At 43.8% G+C, this 12157-nt stretch overlaps 1 protein-coding gene across 2 annotated transcripts in view; it reads left to right on the top strand.

The window, feature by feature from the left end:
* Nucleotides 1-9017, top strand: part of TLL1 (tolloid like 1) — a 440554-nt gene extending 431537 nt beyond the window's left edge. For both annotated transcript variants that reach the window (XM_063920427.1, XM_063920428.1), the window contains one exon: nucleotides 6759-9017. In XM_063920427.1, the coding sequence (XP_063776497.1) occupies nucleotides 6759-6890 (132 nt within the window). In that variant the 3' untranslated portion in view covers nucleotides 6891-9017. The remainder of the gene's footprint in view (nucleotides 1-6758) is intronic.
* Nucleotides 9018-12157: the final 3140 nt, after the last annotated feature.

Raw genomic sequence — 12157 nt, 5'->3', positions numbered from 1 at the left:
AATCAAATTTTTTACCATATATTCCCCAACAGCAAAAGAAAGTAACACCCTATCAGATGCAGTCCTTTCGGTCGCACAAGTCCAAAAGAGGTCGGGGATCCTCTTTCCTCGCCAGAGGTAAGGGCAGAGGCAAGAGAGCACCTGCTGCGGCAGGTGCCCAGGAACAAAAGTCCTCCCCGGCTGCTCCAAAACCCACAGCATGACGCTGGGGCTCCCCTGAGGGAGTCCGCACCGGTGGGGGCACGTCTTCGACTTTTCAGTCAGGCCTGGGTCAGTTCGGACCTGAATCCCTGGGTGTTGAAAATAGTTTCCCAGGGTTACAAACTGGAATTCGAGGAGGTGCCCCCGCGCCGATTTTTCAAATCGGCCCTACCAGCTTCCACATCAGAAAGGGATGTAGTGTTAGCTGCAATTCAAACGCTGTGTATACAGCAAGTGATAATCAAGGTTCCCCTGCACCAGCAGGGAAGAGGTTACTACTCAACCCTATTTGTGGTCCCGAAACCAGACGGTTCGATCAGACCGATTTTGAATCTGAAATCCCTAAACCTGTACATAAAAAGATTCAAATTCAAAATGGAATCACTCAGAGCGATAATAGCCAACATGGAGGAGGGGGAGTTTATGGTGTCTCTGGACATAAAGGATGCGTACCTTCATGTCCCCATATATGCCCCCCATCAGGAATACCTGAGATTCGCTGTACAGGATTGTCATTACCAATTTCAGACGTTGCCGTTTGGACTTTCCTCGGCCCCGAGGATTTTCACCAAGATAATGGCGGAAATGATGGTGGTCCTGCGCAAGCATGGTGTCACAATTTTCCCATACTTGGACGATCTCCTGATAAAAGCAAGATCAAGAGAGAAATTGCTGAGCAGTGTGGCGCTCTCTATGAGAGTGCTCCAGCAACACGGTTGGATTCTTAATCTACCAAAGTCACAGTTGATTCCGACAACTCGACTGCCGTTCCTAGGTATGATACTGGATACGGAACAAATGAAGGTCTTCCTCCTAATAGAGAAAGCCCAAGACATCCAGAACATGGTCAGAGAACTGCTAAAACCGAAAAGGGTGTCAGTTCACCAATGCACTCGAGTTCTGGGGAAAATGGTGGCGGCCTACGAGGCCATTCCCTTCGGAAGGTTCCATGCAAGGACTTTTCAATGGGACTTTCTGGACAAGTGGTCTGGGTCCCATCTGCATTTAATCAGAAAATAACTCTGTCCCCAGAAACCAGAGTGTCCCTCCTGTGGTGGTTGCAAAGTGCTTACCTGCTGGAGGGTCGCCGGTTCGGGATTCAGGACTGGATCCTGGTTACCACGGACGCGAGCCTCCGAGGATGGGGAGCGGTCACACAGGGAAGGACTTTTCAGGGTCTTTGGTCAGACCAGGAGTCCTGTCTACACATCAATGTGTTGGAACTCAGGGCCATTTACAACGGCCTTCGACAAGCGGAGAGTTTTCTTCGAAACCTTCCGGTTCTGATTCAATCAGACAATGTCACAGCAGTGGCTCATGTGAACCGCCTAGGCGGGACAAGAAGCAGAGTCGCGATGGCGGAAGCCACAAGGATCCTTCGCTGGGCGGAAAATCATGTAAGCGCTCTGTCGGCTGTCTTCATTCCGGGAGTGGACAACTGGGAAGCAGACTTCCTCAGCAGACACGATCTCCATCCAGGAGAGTGGGGACTTCATCAAGAAGTCTTTGCAGACGTAACACGTCTTTGGGGAACTCCTCAAATAGACATGATGGCGTCACGCCTCAACAAAAAACTTCGGATGTATTGTGCCAGTTCTCGGGACCCACAAGTAGTAACAGTAGACGCACTGGTAACACCGTGGGTGTTCGACTCGGTCTACGTGTTCCCTCCTCTTCCTCTCATCACGAAAGTGTTGAGGATCATAAGACGAAGAAGAGTACAGACGATACTCGTTGTCCCAGACTGGCCTCGAAGGGCTTGGTACTCTGATCTACAAGAGATGCTCACAGGAGACCCCTGGCCTCTTCCTCTGAGGGAAGACCTGTTGCAGCAGGGGCCCTGTGTATTTCAAGACTTACCGCGGTTACGTTTGACGGCATGGCGGTTGAACGCCGAATCCTAGCAAAAAGGGGATTCCGGAAGAGGTCATCCCTACTTTAATAAAGGCTAGGAAGGAGGTGACGATATAACATTATCACCGTATCTGGCGAAAGTATGTGTCTTGGTGTGAGACCAAGAATGCACCTACAGAAGATTTTCATTTGGGTCGTCTTCTCCACTTCCTACAGACAGGAGTGGATATGGGTCTGAAATTAGGCTCGGTTAAGGTACAGATTTCGGCCCTCTCGATTTTCTTTCAGAAGGAATTGGCTTCTCTTCCAGAAGTCCAGACGTTTGTAAAGGGAGTGCTGCACATCCAGCCCCCTTTTGTGCCTCCAGTGGCACCATGGGACTTGAACGTGGTGTTGCAGTTCCTAAAATCACACTGGTTTGAACCGCTTAACAAGGTTGAGTTGAAATTTCTTACCTGGAAGGTGGTAATGTTGTTGGCCTTAGCATCAGCGAGGCGAGTGTCAGAATTGGCGGCTCTATCATACAAGAGCCCCTACTTGATTTTTCATGTGGATCGAGCTGAATTGAGTACACGTCCGCAATTTTTGCCTAAAGTGGTTTCGTCGTTCCATATGAATCAACCTATCCTATTGTGGTGCCTGTGGCTACTGGTGACCTGGAGGATTCCAGATCCCTGGACGTAGTCAGGGCCTTAAAAATTTATGTAGCCAGGACGGCTAAAATTAGGAAAACAGAGGCTCTGTTTGTCCTGTATGCGGCCAATAAGATTGGCGCTCCTGCTTCAAAACAGACTATTGCTCGCTGGATCTGTAATACGATTCAGCAGGCTCACTCTACGGCTGGATTGCCGGTACCAAATTCGGTTAAGGCCCATTCCACTAGGAAGGTGGGCTCTTCTTGGGCGGCTGCCCGAGGCGTCTCGGCTTTACAACTTTGCCGAGCGGCGCCGTGGTCGGGGTCAAACACTTTTGCTAAATTCTACAAGTTTGATACCCTGGCTGATGAGGACCTAGCGTTTGCTCAGTCGGTGCTGCAGAGTCATCCACACTCTCCCGCCCGATTGGATGCTTTGGTATAAACCCCATGGTCCTTACGGAGTCCCCAGCATCCTCTAGGATGTAAGAGAAAATAAGATTTTAAACCTACCGGTAAATCTATTTCTCCTAGTCCGTAGAGGATGCTGGGCGCCCGTCCCAGTGCGGAAACTCTGCAAGACTTGTATATAGTTGTTGCTTACATAAGGGTTATGTTACACTTGACATCGGTCTTGGACCGTTACTGTTGTTTTTGTTCATACTGTTTTCTGGTTATGTATGTTCCAGGTTACATGGTATGATTGGTGTGGGCTGGTATGAATCTTGCCCTTGGATTGCTAAATCCTGCCTTGTATTGTCCATCTCCTCTGGGCACAGTTCTCTAACTGAGGTCTGGAGGAGGGGCATAGAAGGAGGAGCCAGTGCACACCCATAGTCAAAGTTCTTTTTAGGTGCCCTATCTACTGCGGAGCCCGTCTATACCCCATGGTCCTTACGGAGTCCCCAGCATCCTCTGGACTAGGAGAAATAGATTTACCGGTAGGTTTTAAAATCTTATTTTCTGCCTTATACTCAACCTCAAATCACTGAACAAATTTGTGAGTGTGTCCAAGTTCCGTATGGAAACACTGCGTTCAATTGTACTGGCTATGGAACCCGGAGACTATATGGTATCCCTGGATATACAGGATGCGTACTTGCATATACCTATTGCCATGTCGCATCAGCAGTATCTGTGGTTTGCTATTGTCAACCTCCACTATCAGTTCCAGGCTCGGTCATTTGGACTGGCTACGGCTCCTCAGATCTTCACCAAGGTCATGGCCGTAATGATGGCCCATCTCCATCGCCAGGGAGTCAGGATCCTGCTGTATCTGGACAACTTGCTGATCCTGGCAAACTCCCACGATGTCCTCCACAGTCATCTGCAACTGACTGTAAGCTTCCTACAAGCCCACTCGTGGCTCATCAATTGGAGGAAATCCTTGCTGGTCCCAGCTGAGAGCATGGTGCACAAGTGGGACGGCCTACCTCATCGGATCAGATCTCACATGATCACTTTGACTCCGGAGTTTCGTCTGTTGCTTACCTGGTGGCTACAGGGCCAGCAATTGAGCAGGGGCCATCCCTTCTGGATCACCGACTGGGTCCTGCTGACAAAGGTCAATGGACTAAGGAGGAATCACTTCTCCCAATAATCATTCTGGAGTTGCGGGCGGTGTTCAATGCATTGACACTTGACCTGCCTCTGGTACAGAACAGGCCAGTTCAGGCACGGTCCGACAATGCCACCACGGTGGTATACATAAACCATTAAGGCGTCACTCAAAGCCGCATGGCCATGATGGAAGCGTGAAAAATCCTTCGTTGGGTGGAACGCCATCTGCCTGCAATATCGGCAGTGTTCATTCCGGGTGTCCTAAACTAGGAAGTGGACTTCCTTAGTCCCCAGGATGTGCACACTGGAGAGTGGAGTCTTCATCCGGAAGTCTTTCAACTCCTAGTGGACAAGTGGGGCCTACCAGATGTAGATCTGATGGCTTCTCGACACGATCACAAGGTTCCGGTCTTCGGATCAAGGACCAGGGATCCTCAAGCAGCATTCGTGGATGCACTGGCAGTTCCATGGACATTTCGGCTGCCTTACGTGTTCCCTCCAGTGTCGCTTCTGCCCAGAGTCCTGCGGAAGTTCAAACACGAAGGAGGTTTTCTACTTCTAGTCGCTCCAGCATAGCCCAGACGGCATTGGTTCTCAGACCTGCAGGGTCTGTCGACAGAACGTCCCCTTCTACTTCCTCAGCGCCCAGACCTCCTCGTACAGGGCCCTTGTCTTTATCCGGTCCTGGTCAGACTGGCTTTGACTGCGTGACTCTTGAAGCATCACTCCTGAGGGCCAAATGACTCTCTGAATCGGTCATACAAACTATGTTGAAAGCCCGCAAACTGGCATCTGCCCAGATTTATTACAGGATCTGGAATTCTTACTTCACCTGGTGTGCTGATAAGAATTATGATGCATACAGATTCAGAACTTCCAAATTTCTGGCTTTTCCGCGACGCTGCCTTGATTTAGGCCTTCGTCTGGCATCCCTCAAGGGTCACACATCTGCCTTGTCGGTTTGGTTTCAGAGAAAGATTGCATCTATACCTGACGTTCATACATTCACAGGGTGTCTTACGAATTCAGCCTCCCTATGTCCCTCCTGTGGCTTCATGGGATCTGTCTGTTGTCCTGAATGCCCTGCAATTGTCTCCATTTGAACCTCTTGAGTCGGTGGATCTTAAATGGCTCACGGCCAAGGTCTTGTTTTTACTGGCTATTGCCTCTGCTAGAAGGATGTCGGACTTAGGTGCTTTGTTCTATCATCCACCCTTTCTGATATTTCACCTCGACTGGGCAGTTCTACGAACTCGACCGGGTTATTTGTCTAAGGTGGTATCATCTTTTCACCTTAACCAAGAGATTGTGGTTCCGGCCTTTATCTTTTCTGATCTGGATGTGGTAAGGGCTCTCTGTATATATGTGGAGAGGACTTCCTCTATCAGCAGATCAGATACTCTTTTTGTCCTGTTTGGTTTCCACAGAGGTGGCTGGCCTGCGAATAAGCAAACCTTGGCTAGATGTATAAGAATGGTGATTGCACAAGCTTATGCACAGGCTGCACTTCCAGCTCCTGCTGCTATTAAAGCCCATTCTACTCAGTCTGTTGGACCTTCTTGGGCGGCCTGCTGTGGCGTGTCCGCAGAACAATTGTGCAAAGTGGCTACGTGGTCCTCAGTGAACACGTTCATTAGATCCAAGCCTTTGATACTTCCGCCAACCAGGATGCTTCCTTTGGACGCCGGGTTCTCATACCCACTTAGGCGCGTCCCCTCCCTTGAGAAACTGCTTTATGACATCCCCGATGTTTCCCTGTAGAACACAATGTACCCTGCTGCAGAAAAGGAGATTTATGGTAGACTTACCATGGTTAACTCTTTCTGTGAGGTACATTGGGTTCCACAGGGCGCTCACCCTTACGCACCTAGCTTTTATGGGTTTGTATGGCATTAGCTGCTGGTCCCTTCTCCTGTCGTGAGAATGTGGTTCTATGTGACTAACATCTGACTTCTCTCTTACCTGCTCCTGCATTTGACTGGTTAACGAAACTGAGCTCCTGTGACTGGAGGCGGGGTTTATAGAGGGGACACCAATGCACCCTGGGACAGCTTAAAGCTTTAGCCTGTTGGTGCCTCTGGATCAAGATCCACTCTACACCCTAATGTTTACCTGTGGAACCCAATGTATCTCGCAAAAAGAGAGTTAACCATGGTAAGTCTACCATAAATCTCCTTTTAATATGACATTACAAATGGATCTGCTGCCAGACATATCAGACGCACAATTGGTAAGTGTGTATTGACAAGATTGTTTGTGCATTAACCTTACCAATCATCAGCTAGGTGTGTACCCAGTCATGTAAATGTTTTTAATAAATGTTGGTAAACTATTTATAACCTAGAATACTTTACTTTAAAAGGGATGCATTGCACATTTAAGTAAATAAATTCTGGCATGCGGTTTTAGTCCTCTGTTTTCTATATAAATATAGATATGTTCAATTTTTAATCCTGATTCCTTTTAATGTAACTATGCAGATATATGACAGGTTCTACATTTATTTCAGCCTCCGGAAGAAATCATATCCACTGGAGATGCAATACTAATCCATTTCCATACTGATGATACAATCAGTAAGAAGGGATTTCATATACGATACAAAAGCGTGAAGTATCAAGATGTCCTACACACCAAATAACCTATGAACCTCTGCATTATGAAAATGGGGGATTAATGGCCACATGTGTAAACTTGACAGAGGAAGTATTTTTATTTTTTTTATCTAACGTTATTAGTACAAATGTTTTATATTGTAACTAGAAACGGAAGCATCAAGAAAGAACTGTTTTGCCCAGGAAGAGACAATTCTTGCACCCAAAAGACATTAATAATATGGATGCGGAATGAGACTACATTGGTGACTGAACACCGGGTATTGCATGCTGCTAGGGAAGCTACAGGGAAATTCACGAAAATGACAAATGATAAAAAACAGTGCATAAACTATTATATTTTTTTTTAACAACCAATTCGAGACAAAGTTGAAAAGTCGTCATTCGATTTGGAGGCCTTGAGCTAAAAATCATGTGCAGTTTAAATTCTAACTTAACGTTGAAAGAAAGACATTGGGATTCAAATCTAAAAGACGGAAAAAAACCTATAATTTATATTCTATAATATACTTTTGAGTTTTGTGAATTTCCCTTTAAGCGCTTTTATACTTGGATTGATGTTTAGTCAGTGGCCCTTGCAAAATCAATCTGCAACATTCATTGAAAGTCCCACAAAGGACAGCTCTACCTTCTGACTGTTGTTGGAGAAGAAAAAGAAGACAAGACGAAAAGTTCCTGCAGGCCACAGACTCATGTGTTCACTGAAATTCTTAGACTGGACTTTTGTGCTTGGCAGACAGCTTATCGTGCTAACAAAATAGCATACAGAATGCAAAATAAGATGTTTAAGAGATGTTCTGAAACCCGATCAGCATTCCTCCATTTATCCAGTTAAACAAAGATGCTTAGGACCTGGGAACTTTAAGCCTCTTTGTATTCGCACAGACGTCTGTTTTACATACGAGAAATAGCCACTTTTGTTCCCTTCGTTGTAACCATCATTTATACGAATGTAACATTTATTTCTTCCTAATTTACATTTATAGTGTGAATCCTGTTTACGAAAACAGGTTTTGAATTTACTGGTCTACTATGCCATGTGTTGTAATGTACTGTTACTTTGCACCAAACATAATCAGGGACCTGTTAGTGGTTTTCAAATCTGTCCTGCTTCCCAGAATCCTCATATTTTGAGGGAAATAAAAATAAATGTAAATCTTAACAGGGAATCTATTCGGCTTTATTGCAAAACGTGAAATCCATGCAATGGTTACCTTTTAGTATTAATATGTATAATGGCTGCTATTTCTTTAGTGTGTTACCATAAAAGGCAAACTGTACTTCTCCCTCCATTTACGGATGTCTCATAGTAGTGTTGAATAGAAAAGGCTGGTTTTTCAGTGTTATTGGTTTATTCCACTTACATATCTTGTTATTGGATGAAATCTCCAATGGTGCTATGTCAGTTAAGAAAACACACAAAAGATACACTGATTAAAATAAAAATAAGTAATCAATAATTGAGCCAACTAGGAAATGAATGTGTCCCTATACTGGTCTATATATGAATACTAAAGACTGAGGAAGTATATAAAGAAATCATTGCAATTCCTGCTCTGTTCTGTGGAGGAACAATTGTTGCCTTAGAATTCTTGCACATGATCAAACAGATCTTGTAGATATATCTGTAATTTGATACGTCTCTTGACAACTCTAACATTTTAATGTATGTTACAAAAGATCTTTAAGGATACTGTAAACGTAGCTATAGCATATATTGTACATATAATGCTTTGCTTTCAGTGTAGGTTGTACTGTTATTTTTGAACAGTTATATTATGTGCTTTTAGACATTGTTCAGTGCTAGCCATAATGTATCTGTAATGTCTGTATGAATGTAAATGTTCCAGATGTGTGAAATATCTTGTATGGTTGACTCGTTAAATTGTTACTTTGTGCCAAATTCTTTGGATTTTATTTTCATAGTTTTTTATTTTATTTTTGACATTAGCAACTTTTATTTAAAGTTGTCAAATGCCAAAAATATGGGCTATTTAAAGGTATTGGGATTGCGACTGAAATGGAGTTCTGTTCTATTAAATAGATCTTTTGATATTATTTGATGTAGGTTGCTAAATACATTGGCTTCGAACATCTGTTAACTCACCACAAACTTTCACTGGCACTAATAAATTGTTTTTTTCTTTATTAAATATTTGTCATGAGAAAGTGTTTAAGTAACCAGCATTTATAGATTTATGGTTCTGACGGGTCCACTGCACATGTTCTAAGTAACTGCTTTAGAATATGTTAGTAATATGCATCAATCTTAGATTTATAGGAAATACTGATGAATTTTGAAATATCCTGTTAAATCTTCTACAGTGGAGTTTTTTTATTGTCTTCTGTTTAATCTACTAAAATTCTTCTCACTCAGGGAGTGCTCTACCACCTTCTAAAACAACATGTAAATAAGGAAGGCAGTCAGTAAGTGCAGACAAAATTTATATAGTTATTTAAATTTTCATCTCTGTCCTAAAAGAAACCTACATTTTTATATATGAACCTTTTCAAATGAGGTTTCTATAGAAAGTTTGATTCATGAATTACCTTTTTTATTGTGAACCTCCATTTGGAAAAGGTACATGCGGATAGCCCCTACCACTTCCCTCCAAATGATTAATCAGATTTAACCATTATCCAGCTTGGGTATTGATAAAGCTGAATATTTATCATATATAAATCACTTTAAGAGGTCTAAGAACACTGTACGCTATCTACGTAAGAAGTACCGTAAGGGTACGCAAATTGTGTAGCGATCGCTCAACCGTAGTCGAGACGCTCAAGCGTCACGTTCGCTTACGGCCCAGTGATCACAGGCAGGCACGCTATTGGCTGCCGACTAACGTAATGATTCGCTATAGCGTAGCGTACGCTCGGGACCACGAGGAGATCACCAGTGGTGCAGACGCTTACAACGTTAAACCTTTATATCTATACCTTTAACAGTGAGATACACAGTATACCTTAGTGTAGAGACAGAGTGTAAGTGCAACCTGGTGTAACCTGATTAACTACAAAGCTGCTTGAGCGTCACCGACGCTCAGAGAATACTTAACACTATAAAGAATACACAGATACCTGGGCTTAGGGTCCGAAACCTATTATGTGTATTATAACTATTATACTTGCAAAAGGAATCACAGTACAAATGATACACTACAATATAACATAAACCAACTAACCAGATAAACTACACAGGAAATACAATACAATATTATTAAGGGAAAATACGAGAGAAAGAGAAAGGAGAGAGAGATAGAGATGAGAGAGAGATGGCTCACAGTAAGACAATATGATTACGGAGAAAACTTACGCACAAGGGGAACGATCGCATGCGCCTCGATATCCAGCTCCCGATTATCAGCAATGAGAACCGTTGAAGAGAGAGAACTGGATACGGTCGGCCTGCCTATTTATGCCCCACACACAATACAATTCAATGGTCCCTACAATCTCATTGTTCATTGGACACAGGAATTCGGCTTCGCATTATAACAAAAGGTCATAGGTTGATTCATACAGGTGGGCTGTGACTATTTCCAACTGCTCAGGTGGGAGGGAAACTGGGTTTCCCGCCGCATGGGTAATAAAGTGCAAATAAAGTAAATGTTCATAAACTTCTTATGTCCATAACTATTCGCACGAGCGATTGATCTGCTTCAAACCAACACCGGAATATTTCTAATTAAATATTCTTCCGATGGATACTAAACACCACTGTATTACTCCTGTCTGACCCTTCGTATCAAACAAAGAGGGATTCCTCTGTTCATAAACATTCTATATTAACCAAACTTTCAGAATCTATCAAAGGGACCATGATCTACAAAATACATTATTACTGAAAATATGTTACGATTGAGTCGCACGCTACAACCACATAAACTCTACCGTAAATACGCATACCATGCGCCTGCGGGTGCCCGCGACTGTGAGTATGCGCACGTACGGGAGAGCGTACGCATGCGCAGCACGGACCTGTGTGAGGTGCAAATATGGTAGTGTGCATGGAGATATTTTTCTGACTTTGACAGTCCACCCTTTGGCAGTCAATAATAACTGCCACTTCCTGAAAACATTTCAAAAGGAGAAAAATATATGTTAGGGGTTAATTCATTTCCATGGTTGGGTAAGGGAGGAGAGAGGAGTAGGTGGGAAGAGGGTATGACCTAGTGAGATAGCAGAAGCATGTGTGTATGAATCCGTGTTTGGGGGGTCATGTATCATCGTGCCGTACGTGTTGTAAATCAAGCTTCGAGGTATTGCGAAGTATACATTTGAATTCCTTCTTATCCCGTGGTACGGGTCTGTGGATGGGCTGTCAAACTTTACCGAGCTCTTTTCGGATTTTGAACAAAATGGGGAGCACATTTTAGTTGATGATACATGAATGGGGGAATATGTGATTGCTGATATCTGTGCCTGTATTCCCTATACTATGTGTGTCATTACCTGAGGGTTGTAGAAATGAAGAAAAGACATAATTACGGTAAATGCGGTGGTATTCTATGTCAGGTTAATGTACATCTGTCGGTTGAAGTTTTGTTCGGTATCAGTTGAAAGTCGTCTTCTTTGCGCTGTGTTGCCCATTAGGTGTGAGCAAAAAGCTTTGTCAATGCCATTAGATTTACAAAAAATGTTGGGCTAGCGTAAGTTTAAGAATTCTAGGGAAACTGGGGATCCATGGCAAAGTTCATCAAGTGTCCATATCTCAAGTGGTCAAAACTTCTTCTTTGGTCTATCTGTTGTCTGTATAGCGTCTCGTCGACTTCCTCGTCCAAGGGGGTCTTTTTATCTTGGAGAAAAGCAGAAAAACAGGTGAAAGAAACGGACCGTAGAAATCGCATTTTCATCACATCATTGTTTCTATCATTGGGTCATAAATCAAATCCAGGTTAATTACAGTTTCCTCACTCCTCAAACTCATTACCTTAGTACGACGATTGCACCTCATTAAAGCCTGACCGCATCTAAATATCAAACCGATCGTTATGATAACACCTAAGATACATAGGAGAAACTTCCCAACATCCATTATGACTCCTTGAGCCCAGTCTCCCAAACCGGAGAACCAATTTCGCGGGTTCAACCATGACACCCAACCAGTCAGCTCATTACCTACAGCAGCAAGAGTGAGATTGTGTTTTCGGCGAAATTCCCACTTCAATTGGAGAATATCGTCCATCTTTTGGTCTATGACCTCGACCGGATCCTCGGTGCTATTCGTGATATACGTGCAACACTTCACGCCGTACTGTGTTGCTAATGTAACACAATATCCGCCTGTCAC

This window comes from Pseudophryne corroboree, chromosome 1, assembly GCF_028390025.1.
Source record: "Pseudophryne corroboree isolate aPseCor3 chromosome 1, aPseCor3.hap2, whole genome shotgun sequence".
NCBI classification, from domain to species: domain Eukaryota; kingdom Metazoa; phylum Chordata; class Amphibia; order Anura; family Myobatrachidae; genus Pseudophryne; species Pseudophryne corroboree.
This window is presented reverse-complemented; position numbering and strand designations above follow the sequence as displayed.